The sequence below is a fragment of the Aquila chrysaetos genome, chromosome 11 (assembly GCF_900496995.4).
Source record: "Aquila chrysaetos chrysaetos chromosome 11, bAquChr1.4, whole genome shotgun sequence".
In the NCBI taxonomy this organism is placed as follows: domain Eukaryota; kingdom Metazoa; phylum Chordata; class Aves; order Accipitriformes; family Accipitridae; genus Aquila; species Aquila chrysaetos.
The window spans coordinates 16,892,959-16,910,727 of NC_044014.1; the positions used below are offsets into that span (position 1 = coordinate 16,892,959).

At 55.9% G+C, this 17,769-nt stretch overlaps 2 protein-coding genes across 5 annotated transcripts in view; both read right to left on the reverse strand.

The window, feature by feature from the left end:
• Window positions 1-218, reverse strand: part of LOC115348536 (dynamin binding protein) — a 36,217-nt gene extending 35,999 nt beyond the window's left edge. For 2 of the 3 annotated variants that reach the window (XM_030031386.1, XM_030031384.1), the window contains exon 1: window positions 155-217. The gene's annotated coding sequence lies outside the window, so the exon portion shown is untranslated. Of the gene's footprint in view, window positions 1-154 lie in introns of all 3 variants that reach the window. The other variant, XM_030031383.1, reaches the window with a different exon arrangement.
• A 4,413-nt stretch (window positions 219-4,631) lies between these two features.
• CPN1 (carboxypeptidase N subunit 1) lies at window positions 4,632-17,168 on the reverse strand. Of its 2 annotated transcripts, XR_005933595.1 has the most exons (10): window positions 16,448-17,168; window positions 13,194-13,390; window positions 12,358-12,513; window positions 11,697-11,879; window positions 10,048-10,159; window positions 9,178-9,317; window positions 8,778-8,877; window positions 6,758-6,876; window positions 5,830-6,408; window positions 4,632-4,899 (listed from the first exon to the last, which is right to left on the reverse strand). XR_005933595.1 is itself a non-coding variant. In XM_030031237.2 (9 exons), exons 1-9 carry the CDS (start codon window positions 16,668-16,670, stop codon window positions 4,768-4,770), a joined length of 1,362 nt encoding a protein of 453 aa, XP_029887097.1. In that variant the 5' UTR covers window positions 16,671-17,160; the 3' UTR covers window positions 4,632-4,767. The 2 variants fall into 2 exon arrangements, 1 of the variants encoding a protein (XP_029887097.1); XM_030031237.2 differs by lacking the exon at window positions 5,830-6,408 and having other exon boundaries at window positions 16,448-17,160.
• Window positions 17,169-17,769: the final 601 nt, after the last annotated feature.

The window sequence follows — 17,769 nt, forward strand, 5'->3', positions numbered from 1 at the left end:
GGGGCCGCGGCAGAGGCGGGGGGCCGGGCCGCGCCGGGGGCCCGGCGGAGGCGCAGGCCGGGAGGCCGCGGGGACGCGCAGGGCGGGGGTGGCGGGCGGGCGGCGGCAGGCAGGGAGCGCCCGGCTCCCCCCGGCCGCTCCGGCGGGTCCCTACCTTCTCCCGGCCCGCTCCGGGCGCCGCGGCCGCTCCGGCCCTGCGGGTCCCGCTCCCGCCTCCGCCCCCCGGCCCCGCCCGGGCCCCGGCCGGCCCGGCCCCCACCGCCCGCCCGGCCTCGCAGGGCCCCGCCCGGCCCCGCGGCCCGCCCCGCAGCCCGGCTGCCTCCTCCGCACGGCCCGGCCTGGCGGGCGCGGCGTGGTGCCGTGCTGAGCCGTGCCGCTGGGAGGCCGCGGCCAGGGACGGGACGGGACGGGACGGAGCTGCTGCGCGGGCGGGGCCTGGCCCGCAGGCTGGGGAGCCCGGGACCTCCGGGTGACATGGGGACATCCCCCTTTGCAGCACCGCTCGGCCCCAGACTGCGAGGCAGCCCCCCCCGGCGGCCCATGGGGACACCCCGACGTGGGGCACGCTGCCCAGCGTGGGGTGCCAAGCGCGGGGACATGGGGCGCAGTCACCCCCGTGGCCACCGGGCTGGGCACAGCACCTGCGCACCATGCACCCGTGGTAGGGTGCTAGCAGAGCACCCAGGAGCCCCGCAAACCCTCTTCGACTTCTTCCCCCTGCAAAGCTTGGCCGCCTCGCAGACACGAGCAGTGCCGGGGCTCCCCTTCCCTGCTCTTGCCTTCTCCTGGGAGTCTCTCGCTGCCTTGCAGGCTTCAGCTTTGGCAGCAGCTGACGAGTGGGTCTACACTGTCCATCTGGTGAAGTTTTGCTGCTAGGAGCTGGCTTGGCGGCTTAAGATACACCGTAAGATCATGCCAGAGCACCAAGATGGAGAAAAACAAATGGCTCCCCAGCAGAAAACCCTATCAGGTAGGGCCAGTTTGTGCATCACAAAGGGGTCGGGCACACCAAGTACAGTAGGTCCTGCACTGGTTTTCCTGGCAGGCCAGAAAAAGCCTCCATGCCCCAAGGGATACCATCCCTCAGCAACATGCTGTAAAGCTCAGAGTCACTCAGCCCCCAGAGCACTTACCACCGTTTGGCACTTGTTTGTGCATTTAGCTACACTTCTCCATAGCAACCACCCAGATCCCAGTTTGGCTTGCCACCAGCAAGGATCGGGGTGTGCAGAGCACGTCTCATGTACTGCTGTCAGAGGCGTGTTAGTACGTGCACAGGCTGGGCACCGACTCCCCGTCTGCTCTCCTGAGGCAGGGACCCGCGCTGCTGGTACGGTGTGATGCCTTTGGCAGAGGGCCTGAAGCTGCACAGGGAGCTGGGTACTCTTTTCCCCGCAGCTATGGATGCTTGTATGCGGTTTGCTGGAGCTGAAGAACGGACTCCAGCCCTTGCCACAGGGCTCTAGATGATGTCTTCTGACCCAAAACTTCTGCTGTTCTTACCTGCTGAGACAGGTTTTGAGCTTTTTTCATCATCCCAAACCCTCCTACAGCCTTTCAGGTCACTGCCATGACAAACTCTCCTCTGCTGACATCCCCAGCAAAGCTGCCTCGCTCTTCTTTGAGTTCAGCTATTTGTTTTTTCCCTTTTTCTGCCTCCTCCATGCCAGCCACAGAAAGCACCATGCATCGCATGCACAGAGTCTCACCCGCCCTTCCCACTGGGGTTTCTGCTTATCCCAAGATCCTCACAGTTTTGCTTGTAAGAGTTTTGGTTCATTATTCTGGGCCTGGCTTCACTTTGTTTGCATGTTTCTCCAGTGTCTGCATACAGTGCTGGTCCCCTCATCACAGGGTAAAAGAGAATGGAAGAAGGTTCAGAGGCAGGCAGTAAGGATGCTCAGAGGTATGGGGAACAGACTGTACAGTGAACAACTGTGTAGGCTCGGACTCTTCAGCTTGGAAGAAGGACATAGGGTGGAGGAAGAGGTCTATGAAATCATGAGTGGCCCAGAGAGGATGGGGAGGATCAACTGTTCACTGTGTCTTCTGACACAAACCTGTCAACTGCTTTTGCCTTGGCTGGAGCCTCAAAAGAACGTGAAACCACTGCACTGCAGATGTTACGTCCAAAGGTTTAACACCGTTTTTAGCCCACGCTTCTTGCAACACTGGGGCTAAGTTCATGGCAAGCCTTTGAGAGGCGTGCTTAAGAGAGTGCTGCCTCAGAAACATTTTGTAACCATGTTTTCACGTGGAGAGCTCGGCCATGGCCAAGTGGAGCTTTACCAAACTGTTCAACACAAAAATATTCAGAGCTGGGAGGAGAATGAGCTGGACAAATCCCAGCCCAGAGAGAGAGAGTCCTCCACAAGGTTGTATCTCATAGGAATCCTCTTGTAGGGGAAAAAGTTTGCAACTGAGACCAATTTTGCTGCTGCACTGCCAGCACCACAGCAGCCTGCGAGGGTGAGTGACGTGGCCTCCTGGGCTGGCTGTCCTGTTCTAGAGAAGTCCCCCTCCTCCGACTCTGCCCTGGAAAGTAAGGGGAACTGAGATGATCCTACATTTTCTAGGACCACAAGAGGGCAACATGAGAGCACCCTGCAGCCAGCAGGCTCAGCAAGGCTATCCATGACACTCCTGGAATGTGGGATGGTATGGGCAGCTCTGTGCAGGCTGAGCATCACCCTGTCCAGGGACTGCCCGGCTGAATTAGCCAACTGAAGGCTGCTCCCTGGGAGCCCTTTACTTGCTCTCAGCTTCATACACATCCTCACAGGTGAGCGGTTAGCTCAGCTAGCTGAGCTAGCGCCATGATTGGGGGCAGCAGTATCTTCCCACACATGGGTCGGACATGTGGTGACAGCAGACCCTTCTGCATGCTGCATGGGGCCAGGCTGTGGGATGCAGGGTGGCCTCCCTCATCCTGCCTGCACGTCCACCGGGAAATCTTTTGGGTGAATGTGCACTGACATGTGGCTTCAAACAGGAGCGTCCAGCATCTGGAGTGATGCTGCTGGGCTTGGCCAGGAGGAGTTTGAACATCTCAGCCACACCATCCTTTTTCACTTCCACCACCAAAAGATAAAAAATTAGAGAATCTGAATTCGGCTTTGGTTGTGAATGTAAAGCTGGCCAGTGTCTCCAGCCCACACTGGCCTCTGCAGGCTGAAATCATTCACAGCCATGGTTAAGTGCACTACCATTCCTGGCACTTTCTTGCAATAGCCTGTATAAATACCCTGTGAGGGACAGTTTGCTCTGCCTTTCCAAGAGCAGGCATGACAGAGAAAGAGCTTCTGCTAGCAGGCAGAGCTACAAGAGTGTGCGTGTGCTGCTAGGGCTGAAAATGCCACTAGCATCTTGTAACAGAGAGGAGGAGGTGATGGTGAGGGATGAAGTGCAGCGTATTGCCTATGCGATAGGGTGGTAGAGGTTGCTCACATGAGATGAAGAGATGTTTGCAAAAGAGGAGGAGCAAGGGGATGTCTGGGAGATACTTTCTGGACACGCTTGAGGCAGAGAGAGAGCCAGTGCAATGGAGGGCTGTATGGGGGAAATTGAGATAACCAGCCAAGGAAAAAGAAATTGCTGGGGCACAAGGGTGGGACTGTTTATCGCTCTGGAGTTATTTATTTTCTCTGAAGAATGCTAGAAAGGTTTTGCCTGCTTAAGATATTTTTACCATGGAAATAACCAGCTTTGTTTCCACTCTTGCTTCCACTCCAAACACAGCCTAAGCAGCATTTTAAGGCCCAGCCTGTAGTACCCCACCTCACTGAACTATGGATCATGTCTTTCCTAACCCAATTACAACTCACATGGCTTGTGCTGTACCTGCACAGCACACTGCTGGCATCAAGCATCCACACTTCCCTGTTGCACATGGACAGGACCAAGGTTCAGGGTATTTGTCTCAAAGGAACATCAAATCACCTGTCCTGCACTTCTACTCATGACCATTTGTCAGACCTCACCTAGTTGCTCCTATGCTTCAGACTAAGAGTTTGTGTTGGCTTCAGTGAGCCATCTGGTTTGGGTCTGAAGACATAAGGAGATGGGAAAATCCTTGGCTTTTGCCAGTGTGTATCATTTCAGCCTGTCTGACTACAAATAATCCAAACCAGCTACCAGAAAGTCCCATCTGCACATCAAGATAAATTTGACATCAGCCACGAGATGACCTTGGACCACTACCTCCCAGTGCTGCATCCCTACTTGTGGTGTTGCCAACTGGCGATAGCTGTGCTACGTGTGGGACAACCTGTGTTCAGAGCTGGTCACATCACTGCTTTAAAACTGACCTTCCCCTAACTTCAGGGTCTACAGGCAGCAAGTGTCCTTACCTCAGGGAGAAGCATGGCACTTGTACCCGGGTGCCAGGATTCACGTGCCCAGCTTTTGAGTGCAGCAGTCAAAGACCAGGCCCTGGATTCACTCTCCCTGGTATGCACAAGTGTCTGGGCATCTCACGTGGGCTGTAGCAACTGAGTCCAGGAGTAAAGGGAGCAGAGCTCTCCGAGATGGAGCAAGTGCAGGAGAAGAGCTCAGCAGCTACAGACACACTGCCCGGGGAACCGCAGCCCAGGCACATTTTGTTGTGAATGACTTCACGATTTGCTCAGGGATTAAATACTTCCTTGTTTAATAACCTAATAATTTGGGCTAGTTTCATGCTGGACTGTTGGAAAGTTCACTGGCTGGAGTCATCAGCCAGGCCTTGTATAAAGGGCTTCCCCCAGCTCTCAGCCAAGTGAGCCGTCCTCATCTTTGGGTCCCCCGGCGGGTGGCTCTTGGCACTACCTTCTTCTGAAGGGCTTTGTTGTTCATGCGTGTGCCTGAGGCTTTACGCTCTGGGGCCTTCCTCACCACATGTTGTTTGAGCTGGAAATGCACCTGGAGAAAGAACAAAAATAACTGTGTAAGACCGTGTGTGCGCTCTGCTGGCCCAGGGGTCTGCAGGACCTGCCTCTGCTGCTAGCCTTCAAAGCTGACTCTTGGGCCAAGACAAGCAGTAAGGGGCCTCAGCCAGTGTTACGATACAATGGGAACTCAGTTCTTAAATCAGCTGGAAACATTTTTTTTTCCTGTGGAAAATATTGTACCAACAATCGGCTACATTTCTTACGCAGAGGGTTGCTCTTGTGGCAATGTGATGTCCTAGGATGGTTTAGAAGATGAGCTGTGAAAGGCCAGGGATTGAGCTATGCTCTTTCTTCATCTTTTCTCACCAGAAAGTAGAGAAATAGCATTGCTTTGCATCTCTCTGAATATTTAATACACAGGCTGGTTTAGGACAGACAGTCCTTTTTCAATTGCAGCCTGTTAGCTGAATCCTGCTTAATCAGTCTTTCAGCAACCAGTCCTTTCAGTACATCCAGGCAAAAAAATTCCAGGAAAGAAACCTCCATCCACTACAGCCATGCAAGCAGGTACAAGAGGGAGAAGGGGACAAGGAGCGTGCAGGACACAGCATCAGATAAATAGGGAATGGGGAGGCTATACAGAAAGGTGAAACTGGAATGGGCCTGTGTGGGCTTCCTGGGGGAGGGATGGGGTGAATGGTGAGTATGGGAGGTGCTGCGGGGGACAGGAGGGCTGCTGTGAGAGGAGATCTGCAAAAAATCAGTCTTATACAGTAACATGGTAAAAGGAGAATCTATTTTAAAAAGGAAAGCCAAAGAGCTGGGTGCTTAACTGAGCAAAACAAAGGCTAGGACTGGGCTTGACAGCTCCTTATAAATACATCAGGGAATAAATACCAGGGAAGAAGAGGAGCTATTTAAAGCACAACATTGGCTTAAGAACAAATAGGGATAAACTGACCATAAATAAATTTAGGACGAAAATTAGAAGGTTTCTAATCCTGAGAAAAGGGCAGCTCTGGAAGAACTTCAGAGGCTGGGTAGGGTGGGATGAAGGGAGGGAGGGTGGGAGAACCACTGCAGTGTATTTATGGCAGAGCCTGACCAGTGTACATGCAGTGAAACAAATGATGTGCCAGGATGCCGCAGCCAGGGGGTTCTTGCCGGTCCTTAGAGCAGGCTGCATCTGCAGTCCCACCACGTTCATAACGCAACAGCAGGGGCAGGAATCACCACCCATTGTTTTTATAACCAACTTCTAGTTGTCCGGCCTGCCCTCAGAAAGGCGCTGTAGGGACCACACTGGTGTCAAGAGCACTTCATCTCCCAAAGGTGCTTGGCTGTTCTTTGTTGGCACCCAGTTCCCATCTGTCTTGGGTGCTCTCAGCAGAAAGAAAGGCAGACTTCAGCCTCTTGCTACGAGTCTGATAGCGTGTTTGGTCCCAGGCAGGATGCAGATGGTAGCAGAGCACTGAAACCCACGGAGCCAGGGGGATAACGGAGCATGAGGGAACAGATGCTGTCTCCACATCATCACGTCCTGGAGAGTGGGAAGGATGGAGGGAGAGCTGAAGAGCAGCAGCCCCAGCCAGCCAGGGGCTCTCCCCATGGCCAAGAGGCAGAGGGACACAGGAGCTGGCACGGCAGCCCAGTGCAGCTGTGAGCCCTCAGTAAGGAAGCGAGAGGCACATGGCATTGCCTTCACCCTGTCCCTCTCTGTGAGCTGCAGGGAGCCCTGTGTCTGCCAAAGCAGACAGCCTGTAGCCACTGGCAATGCTCTACATCCCATCTCCTTTCTCTACTACTCACTAGACATCCCCCACTGCATTTCCTTCTCCCTGGGGTGAAGACATTTTGAGACATCCTCGTGACTATGGAGCCTAACTCACCAATGAAGGTGCAGCTGGGCCCACCGTTGTTGTCACCGTCTGGGGCTGGTACCCCTCTGCAGAGGCTGTGACAGTGTAAGTGCCAGGCAGCAGCAGCCGGAAATAATCTCCCACATCACCTGGAACACAAGAAGAGAAAGCACTCAGGATGCACGCGGAGAGGAGCAAAAGATATTCCAGTAGGTTTTGCCAAGTTTACTTCCTCAAAGACGTGTAGCCTTCAAAACCCAGGCACTTTTTGGCCTTCCTTCCAAATCTGCTGGCTATCACAAGGCTGGATTAACATTGGTAGACTGCAAGTGATGTCTCATTAGTGCCACTGAGTAGAGGTCACTCTGCAAGTAAATGCCAAAAGAAAGGGGATGGTACAGCAGTGTTGGCTGTGCCTGTGCAGGGAGGCTGCAAATCTGAGCGCTCGCCAGTCAGATGACAGCAGACCTGACTGGCCTTAGGCAATCACAGCTCCAGTCTGACTCCTTATGCACAACGCAATTTCTAATTCCTGTCATATAAAATTCTGCCACATTTGGGTTATCAGCAGAGTTTTAATTGCTCATCAGCTCAGCTACTCCCTGATTCTCCCTGCATAAGGAAGCCCCAGGAGCACTTTGACGGACTGTGTACTGGTGTGGTTAGGGACAGCCAACAGTGAGGCAGCAGCACATTATGAATTACTTTGACAATTTCAGTATATTCCCATCTATGAAACTGGATGGGTATTGCAAATTTGAGTAATCATTGCAGGCAGCCTGCAGGCAGCATTAGGTGGGGCTAACTGGTACAAGTGAGACACACAAGTCAGGGGCTTCCAAGGGAAAACAGGGAGGGAGGCTGGCAGGTCAAAGGGAATAATTTTCTCCCTCCGTTCAGTCCTGGGGAGGCTGCCCTTGAACACTGTGTCCAGTTTTGAGGCCCCCAGATCAAGAGAGATGTGGGAGAACCAGAGCTCCTGACCCATAGGGAGAGCTCAGGCCCCACAAGGAGAGCTGGGGGAGCCGGAGGGGGGTCTGCTCACAGCCGGCAGCTACTTGAAGGGCAGCTACAAAGGTGATGGGGCCAAACTCCTCTGAGCAGTGCCAGGCAATACAAGGACGGGCAGCAGCCACAGATGGCAGCCTGGGAGCTTCAGGGTGGATCAGGGAGCACAGCTTCGCCTCAAAGGTGCTGGATGCCTGGCACAGGTCAGCAGAGAGGCTGTGAAATCTCCATCCTTGGGGGTCAGTGAGAATCAGCTGGAGGGAGCCATGGCTGATCAGAGCCAACACTGGAGACAAACCTGCTCCAAGCAGGAGGCTGGACAGAAGACCTCAGAGGGCTCTTGCAGCCAGTGCCTCTGTGACTGTGTGATCTCTTGCACAATCCCCTTTCCTATGCAGGTTGGCATAATAAGTGCCAAATACTAGAGTGCTACTGAGTCACAGGCCTACGGCCAGAAGGAGTTGTGATGATTTCATAGTCTGACCTCTGAAGAGCTGGAATATCGGCTATTTTCTGCAGCCAGTCTGTAACGCCCAGTCCAGTTGGAGAAGGGTGTTTATGAAAAGGAGGTTAAAATCGGCCAGCAAAGGAGAAACCGCCACAATTTGGATAAACTGAAGTGGCACGTCATTCTCAGTCTAAATTTGTCTGGCTTGAACTTTCAGTCTTTCATCTTGTTCTGCCATCGTGTCCTTTGCTATCAACTATTTCAGCTCTGTGTAGATTCAGCTTGAGTAGATTATTCTCTCAATTTTCTCTTTGGTTATATACAAATGTATTTTCTCCTCTCTCAGATAAAATAGGAGCTGACTTTCTGAAGTCATTTACAATAAGATTTGCATTCCAGTTCTCACCTCTTGTTTTCCTAAGCCCTCCCTGGTTCAGGGTGCACAGGCACATTTCTTGCAGCTAATTTTTGGGATGCAAACCATGCTGGCCACACATATTATAGCCTTGCCTACTAACCTCCTCCCACATACTCAGATAGCCTCCGAGAGGCTGTATCCAAAAGGGACAGCGTGCAAGGGAACTGACAACCCACCAGAGGTGATGTCATGGCCGATTCCCTGGACAGAAATCACTGCTCCTGCAATGCCATTGTTGTTCTCGTCCGACACCATCCCTTTGATGCCCTGGTGAACCTGCAGGGAGGGAGACAGACTGCTGGCTCAAGGACCCTCCTTTGCTCAAGAGGGTATTGCCAAGCACCAGAGGAAGGCAGAGCTCTGGGGACAACCCCACCTCTACCCATACCCTTGGTTCTCCTGATTCTCCCCAGCAGAGCCAGTTTAGGACACAACAGCCTCCCCAAAGGCCACCAGCTAGAGCACCCAGTGAGCTCCATGACCACCTCCCTTCCACCCCTCATGCCTACTGGTTCCCTACCATCAGGGCCCATGGGGGCCTGCAGAAGGGTGTAGGTCTCAGGACTGCCCCCTTACCTCTTCAATGAAAGCAACAAGGGCCTCCCGGTTGGCCATCCACTGCCGCTCCAGGTCCTCCTCAGGGGGGAACTTATTGCAGCTCAGCTCCAGGGTGATTTCAAAGCAGTTGGTGTAGAGGTAATTGAAGTCCTGCATGCCTGGAAGAGAAGAAGAGCCTGTGGCCAGGGGAACGCAAGGTTCCCTTCCCTCCCCGCTCCCGTGTCCCAGACGTCCTGGCCCCTGTCTATCTTCCACCAGAACCGTCCCGTTTTCCCTCTTTGCTCTGCAGGTGCAGCCTCCTCCCTCCATGACAGCATGACTAGAGCCTTCTCCCTCCATGCAGCCCCCTCCCTTTTTGGTTGCCCGACTCTCTCCTTCAGCAGGATCATTCACCACTCTGCCTTCAGAATATCAGGGAGGTCGGGTACTGCAGGGGCTATGTATCTCTTTCCAGTCCCTCTTCAATCTTTCTTCTAGCCTAACTTGCTGATTTTCAGTTTTGTCATTGTGCCTTTTTTAATGAGATTTTTCAGGAGCCAGCAGCTACAAGAAATGTCTTCCCTTTGGTCACGGTTTTGGGTCTTGATGGAGTTACGCCGTGGCATTTTCAAATACACTAACAGATTAATGCTTCCTTTGTCCAGCAGCACACAGCAGGTCTCTGCAGACCTCGGCTATTTCTGTGGCTCTTTCCCAAGCCACTTCCAGTCTTCCCAAGCCGTTTCCCAGTCTGAGATGCAGACACCAGAATGGTGTCTAGTAATGGGCACAGTGCTACTGCCACGGCCCTTCCCCAACCCATCCTGTCCTGAGGTTTCTCATCTATCCCTTCACCTCCATTCAGCTCAACACCTTGCTGCGTGTGGTGCTCACCTGCCCAGCCCTTACCTTTGCTGAGTGAGTACCAGGATGCCCCATTCGTGATGCCATCGGCAAAGTAGTCCCCGCAGTTCCAGCCACGATGCATCCAGCCGTGGGCGTATGAATAGGTCTTGGCCAGCTAGAGAAAGAGCAGCCGGTGGTCACAGCTCCAGAACCGTGCAGCTAGGGACCCTGCCTGGCTCTGGGCAAAACATCCTGCCTCCCACACAGGCTTTGCTGGGGAGCGTGGGAGGGAAGTCAGACAGGAGTCAGCTCCTGCATTTTACTGCCATGAAATACAACACGAGGTGGCCAGGACCTCTACGAAATGTAGGTAGATGAAGGTGGAGGAGGAAGAGCAGAAATCTGGTAAGCTGGGGATTGCTGAGGGCCCAGGTGGCTTCTGCCCTGCTCCTGCTGAGACTAGAGGGAGCAGAGGGCACTGGGCCCACACAGGGGCATCCAGCCCCATTGGTGCTGACCCTCCCTGCCAGCAAATGGCACTAACAGGAGGAGAAGATACGCGAGGAAAACTAACCAGTATCAGTCTGGATGCAGATACCATATATATCAGGGGAATTTGGATTAAGAAAGAGTTTGGGCAACTTCAGGTTCTAGCAACCGCTTGTTTATTGCCCTTATTAAGGTTACTGCTTATTTTTAGACAAGAAGGCAGGGCTAAAATTGGGCCATTGCATCCAAAGCCTGTCCTTTGCATAAGACACAGTTTAAGAGAAACTGGTGTTTGCATTTTCTAATGCAAACTCTATACCCTTGTATTATGGTTCAGATGCTGGTGTAATCTCGTTCTGTCAGCAGGAAAACAGTTACTTCACTACATTTCTGACTTCTGAGGCTATGTGGGTATCATTAGCCTACGCCCCAGACTGCAGCCTCTCTACATCTGGGTCCGAGCACAGCCCTGATCCCAGCAGGTCCTGGCAAGCCCCTGCACAGCCTCTGTTTCCAGAGAAGGCTGAACTCCAGCTCAGACTTATTTTTCTCATTAACTGTTCTAACGCAGACTTGCTTTTTCTTGTGCTGGGTATTTCCTAATGGAAGCAGTGACTGAAGGCACTGTTTTCTGGGACATTTTAACAATGGAGAAAAACCACTGGCTTCAGCTAGTGTTAGCAGGATCAGCAGTATGGACCACTATATTCCCTGATGTCTGCCTAAGCTCCTGGTGCTCTTTTTGTTGTATTTCTTATTCTTCACCATCTGCAAGCCCTGCTGGGTACCCACCTCCCTTTTCCTGCTCTCAGCAGACCCCCAGCCAGACCCTGTGACCTCTCTAGGAAAAAAACCCATATACATGCTACGATGGTACAGCAAAGCTGGCGGCAGGCTCCAGCTCTGGAAGAGCAGGGTGGTACTGAAGACACTGGTGGTACTGGGGTTATGGGGAACCCAGGCAGGGCACGGATGTGGAAGGGGCTTCTGAGGGTTAAGACTGGCCTGTCTGTGTGGTGGGACTGGCTCACAGTGGGACTGCCCTGACCTGGCTCATGAGCCGGTGGCTGGCAGAAATGCTGCAGTCTGCTAACAGTTATTTCCAACACGTTTCTTGGCTCGGCTCCTGCGTGAGGCAGTGACCAGAGACTCCCAGCCAGCTCTCGCACGCTGCACCCTGCCAGGGCTGTGGGAATGCCCTCGCCTGCTGGGGCCATGCTCACCTTCTGAAACAACTTGTCGTCAGGGGTAGGCGTGTTGACCGTGCGCCGGTGGCTCCTGAACCGCTGGTCCTGAGACTTGTCATAGGGGTAATTTGCCACCACTGCCCCACCGTGCAGATTGGCTGAGAGCACAAAGTTGTAGCTGCTAATCCACTGGATCACGGCCAACGTCTCTGGCTCCACCTGTGAGGAAAACAGGGACAGGGACAGGGAGAAGAGCTCAGCCACCTCTGGGCCAGCTGCTGCCCCACGCTGGGCTGCGATCGGTCACATCAGACCCTGCCCTGCAATGTGCCTGCTTCAGCCCTTGCAGCTTCCTCCGTTCTCCACTGCCTGCCCCGATACATAGAGCAGGCTCCTCCTGCATACCCTGCTACAGCTCTCCCAGCACAGCCCCAAAACCTGAGGCACAGGTGTTAGCCAGCTCGTGCCACCTCCTCTGCCCTGTGTGTTGCAACTTTCCACCCAGGCTGGCCGTGGTGCCACCCTCTCTCCCTGGCAGAGGTGCCAGCTGTGATACGGGACAGGATTAGATTGTTTCTCTGCATGCAGAAGGCACAGAGAAGGAGACAAGCACTGTGCAAGGCAAAGGACAGTATATTTGCTTGCATGCTGAGCCACTCTAAGATGCTGTCGCCCTCACAGCACCCCAGACCAGTACCTGGCTTTTCCAGTTGTCAGGCAGTGGGATGTGGTGATTTCGCCCGTTGATTTCCCCGCTGTAGTACATGAAAGTGTTGAGGTCAGGGAAGTTACGGTTCAAGTCCACTCCATTGGCGTTGTTCCTCCCCGTCAAGTACCCATTGCTGTCTGGGCCCTGCGGGGCAAAGGTGCATCACGGGGGTGAGTACAGGGTGGGCGCAGGCAGGCTGGGTGTCAGGGTGGCAGGGACCGGCCGTTGTAACGGCGCTTCGGTGCCTTTGAGTCGCAACACGAGTGTTATTGCTGGCAGGAGAATAAAGAGTATTGGTACTGACAGGGAAAGTCAATAACAATATCTTCATTTTCCAGGGTGACAGAGCAAGGCACAAACCAAATAAACAATTTGCCTCAGCTGAAAGAGCCATGAATAAAATATCTCCCCGAGGTCTAGCGGTACGAAGGAATGGGTGAAGTTTTGGGGGAACTAGAGGGCTTCCCCCCCTGCCCCGTTCCTCATGTGCCTGTCTGCTCATGACAGTGGCATTCAGCTGCCCCTTCCCCAGCCTGGGCCAGGGGATTTGCAGTGACCCTCCTGTGACAAATAACTTCTGGGGAGGGTAAGACAGGTGTAGAAAGCCTCTTCCATCATCTGCCAGGGCCACCTGTGGCAGGACACACAGCACGAGCCCTTGGCGTGGGAGATGAGAAGCAGTGACACCGGTTGGGGGGGACAAATTTGGCAGGGCATGGAGAGGAAGGATGCCCCCTCCCCATAGCCGTGGTGAAGGGGATCCCACAGGGATTTGAAGGGCTTCTGCCCCTACCCGGCTGGAGGAGGCGATCGCTGCCCGGTACCTGCTTGGCAGCGACTTCGTACCCGTCGGGGTTCATGGAGGGCATGATGTGGATGCGCGTGTCATGGATGAGGTGGGTGATCCGCTCGTTGCCCCGGCGGTACTCCTCACACAGGAACTCGGAGAGCTGCAGCAGCAGCTCACGGCCCAGCACCTCGTTCCCATGCATGTTCCCAACATACTTGAACTCTGGCTCCACTGGAGAGAGCAAGAGAGTGACACCATCAGCCAGGGCTGGGATGGGGGGAAAAGCCAATTTCTACTGCAGGAAGCCCGGTCAAGCCCAAAGGACCCCCAATAAATGGTGTGAAATGGCTCTTTCCCCTGGAAAATGCAAACCTCAGTGAGGGAGAGTGGCATGGTTCTCATATAAGCTCCCCTCCGTTTTGCCCCAGCATCCCTGGGAGCAGCTCAGGCTCTCCACCGGGCTGCTGCTCGCCTTCGGAGCACACAAGAGGATGTATTTGCAGGCGGTTTGGTCTCGCGCTGGGGAGAGGCAGCACAGAGGGACCAGGGAACACCAGCAGGATTGCTGCCGCCCCAAGCCCTGGGGTGCAGGGGCCTCCCAGCTCTGCAGTGGGTGGCAGCGGAGGGGACAGGCCATTTCTCCCACCTCTGCCCTTCACAGTTTGCTGTCAGTGCCTCTCACCAGCATGGCACATTTCTGGCTCTGCATGCTTTAAGGAGCTTTTCATTACTCTGCAGGATAAAATCAATCCCTGGCTTGGGGCGAGCCATGCTCTTTCACTGGAAGGGCATGGTTGCCTCTGGCTGCTGCCTGTCAGCCTCTGACTCCCGTGCTGGTGGGAGGCAGCAGTGGTTTCCTCTCTCCCTCCCCTTTACCTCCCTCCAAGGAGAAGGTTTAGGCGCTTCCTCACCCTCAAGGGACAGGGACAAGAGTCTGGAGAAACCCTCAGCGACTGAGTTGAATATGGATCAAACTGTCCCTCAGGCAGCTTTGTTATGAGCAAAAACGTCTCTTGCCGCTGACTTTTCTAAAATGAGGTCTCGAAATACAGACTTCGAGACCACAGGCAGACAGTGCCTGGAGCAGGACTTGCTGCTTTGCTGACCGAGAGGCAGCACACACACATGAAGGATGGGCTATGCTTTCGCAGAGGGTCTTTTAAAGCAGTTTCTTGTGGGAAAATAAAATGTCCCATTGCAGGCTGGAGTCAGCACTGGTAGGATAAGAGACACCATAATTCAGTTAAAAAGGGAGCCTGACTTTCACATGGAGGGGTCAGGAAAAAATAGTGTGTCTTTACAAACATCGGCTTGCCAGAGCTTGAGACTCCCATTGCACCATGAGTTTTCCGGCCACCAGCAGTGACCAGACTCACAGTGGCAGTGTGCAACCCGGCTGCCATGTACAGTGTCTGTCAGGATCCCTGGGGCAAAAGGCACCTCAGCCCCACGTCAGGCATTTGCTGCTTCCAAAATTCCCTGTGCCTTTGCCGCGTGGGAAGGAGACACCGCATCCAGACATGCTGAAGACAGATTCTAAAAAAAATTCTAATTTTGGCAAAAGGTTTTGCTTTTCCATATCTCTTGATCGCTGTGCCTCAGTGCAGGACACCACAGGTGGGCAACATGTTTTGACCTGGTTAGATTTCAGGGACATGAGAACTGATTTAATTAGGATGAGAACTGATTTAATTAGGTAATCCAGTTAAAAAAACTATAAAAATGTCCTGGGGATATGTGCAGCCTTTTTTTAAAAAAATAAGGTCTCAGCAGGGATTCTCCTTCTCTGCTTTGTTTGAGTCTGCAGCAGGACTTGTCAGCCTTTTTCAATATGCAGACCCCTAAACATAATCCACGTGGACATACAAGCCCTAATTACTGCACGTAAGCCCACTGACTCCAAGCTTGCTTTTCGGAGTTACTTTCCGTGGCCTTTAAGGGAATCCACAGTTTCCCAAAGTCCTCATGCTACAAGCTGAAAGTGCCAGCCTGAGGGTGACCCATGCTGCCCGTCTGGGGCAGGGGAGATCTCGGTCATCCCCTACGGCCCTCCCAGCTGCTCTCCTGTGGTTCTGCAAGTCTAAAATCCAGTGTTGCGTTGCCAGTGCCCTTTGCTCACTCTTGCTTTGAATCAGCCCCTGATGTGCTGTGGAGGTGCCCGAGGTGTCCTGAGCGCCGTGCAGATTTCCCTGTACCGAACAGGGCTGGCACGGAGGCGGTCAGGGTGGGAAGCCTCCCATCCCGCCTCCCGGCCCCGCTGAAGGTGATACTCCGGGCCGCAGGAGGGGAACAGCATGCCCCCAGCGCAGCACGTCCTTGGGCGAGCTGCTGCCAGGCACGGGGTGCTGTGGGGTTTGGGGGGGCTGCTCCGCTGAGGGGGGCACAGGTACGGGTCCCGCTCACCCCTGCAGCGCTGCCGGCAGTTTTCCACGTGACTAGGCTGCCTGAACTTGTCAGCCCCTGCGTTTAACCACACCAGCCAGGATCTGAAAAAGCAAAAGATCCTGCAAAAAGGAGGCAGAGCCCTGTTCGCCTCTGCGGCCCAGGGGCACAAGTCGGGGAAGAGAGGGAGCCCTGTGTGCATGCCCCCAGCCCGGAGAGCCAGCTGGTCCCCTCAGCCCCCCAGGGGCACCTGGCTGCCAGCAAGGTCTGGCTCCGCGGCGTCTCCGTGCCGCACAGGCAGCAGCTCCAGGGGCCATTGCTGCCAAGGCTCCGCAGGGCCACGTGGCAGCAGGTAGAGATCCCTGAGACCGGCCTGTCACAGGGGCTGCACGCCCTGCGGGGCTGCGGGAGCCCAGTGCCCGCTCTGCCGGAGTGCCCCGCTCGCTGCCCCCCTGGCTTTGGGGTCCGGAGGAGGAAGGGCCGAACTCTTCCCTCCTGCCACTATCCGGCAGCAAAGGGTGGAGGGTAGCCGCTGCCTCTCCCTGCCTGCACAACGCTGTTTTGGGAGGGAGAGGTTGGCAGGGCAGGTGGGGTGCTGGGATGGACTCGCCTGGGTTCTCGTGTTAGCTCGTGCTGAAAAATCAGAGCTCCGTCCAAAGTACGCGCCCGGGCCACGCCGCAGCTCACGCAAGCACAGTGCACGCGTGTGGGTTTTGCGTGCGCGTCCCTGGGCCGGCTGCAGGGTCTCTGCCGGAGCTGGCACCGCCTGACGCCCGGGCATCGTCGGGAGCGCTGCCTGGAAAGGGAGATACCCCCCGCCCTGTGCCCCAACGGTGCCGCGTGGCAGGCAGCGTGGTGACGAAGCCCGGCTTCTCCGAACCGCCGTCCCCGTCCCCCCGTACTTACGGGGCTCGTGGATGCCCGGGTAGTCGCTGAACTCCAGCACGTAGAGGTGTCGGCCCTCGACGCTGCGGCCGATGCTGTAGATGCGGGTGACGTAGGGGCACTGGCTCTGCACGCGGAACAGGGCCTGCACCATCTCCTCGTAGCGATGGTGGAGAAAGCTGAGGGCGGCCGCCCCCTCGAGCAGGAGCAGGGCTCCCACGAGGGACCGCAGCCACCGAGCCATCCTCCCGTGGCGCTGGGCGCCCAGACCAGCTCCGAGCCCCCGTCTCCCTCCCTGCCGGGAGCTTAAAGTGCAAACTCCAACCAGCTCTTTCCAGTTTCCGAGTGCCAGCCCCCTGCACCTGCGGGCGGGGGGCGGCGGGGGCGGCGGGAGCGGGGCGCGCCGGGGCCCCGCGGCGCAGGAATGCTCCCCCCGCCCGCCCGCCCGCCGGCGAGCCCGCTCTCCGCCGTCGGAGGAGTTTTCCCCCGCTCCGGCTCACTTATTAACCGGACGGTAAACAGGCCCCCGCAGCCACTGGCTGTCACTGCAGAAGAAGCGCAGGGCTGGAAAACTGGCTGCGGAGGGCGTCGGGGCTGCCAAGCGCACGGCGAGCGGCGGGGCGGGGGAGAGGAGAGCAGAGGGGGGCGGCGGGCGGGGGCGATGCCCGTCGCCGAGCCCTGCCGTGGGGCAAGACCGAGCGCGGTGGGGATGGCGCCGGGGCGGCCCCGGTGCCCGCACGGCTCCCGCAGCCCTGCCCGGCCCCTGCCTGCCCGGCGCGGGCAGCTCCCGCCGCTCCCCCCCGGGGCCCGGCCGCCAGCTCGGAGCCGCGCCTGCTCTCCTGCCCCATCTCCTGGGCAAGCAGAGGGAGACATCGCCGCAGGCTCGGCGGGTCTGCCGGCCCCTCCGCCCCGGCAGTCCCGCTGCTCCCGGGATGAACGGAGGCAGGGACCGCATCGCCCTCCCCGCAGCTGCCTACCCAAACAGCCGAGCTAGGACGTTGCAGGGGGAGGACGGGGCAACGTGGGGCTTGATGCAGGAGTTGTCTGCTGAGCAGGTGCCAGCAAGGAGAGCTCTGGTATTGCCCTGCTCTGCGCTGGGAGTGGGCGTGATAATGAGCTCCAACAGGTACTGGGCAACTGGCAGCAGAAGAGAGCTCAACGGCCTAAAGGCAGATGAGGATGCCTTGCTGTCTGTTAATAAAGAGTTGCAGACCGTTTCTGGATGTGGGGGAAGCTGGTTCCTCTCCAACCCTCTGCCAGGTACATCCTTGACCCCGTGGGCAGCACTCACCTCAGGGTCCCTATGCTCTGCTCACGGACGGGTGCATCTGCAGGAGGCTTTG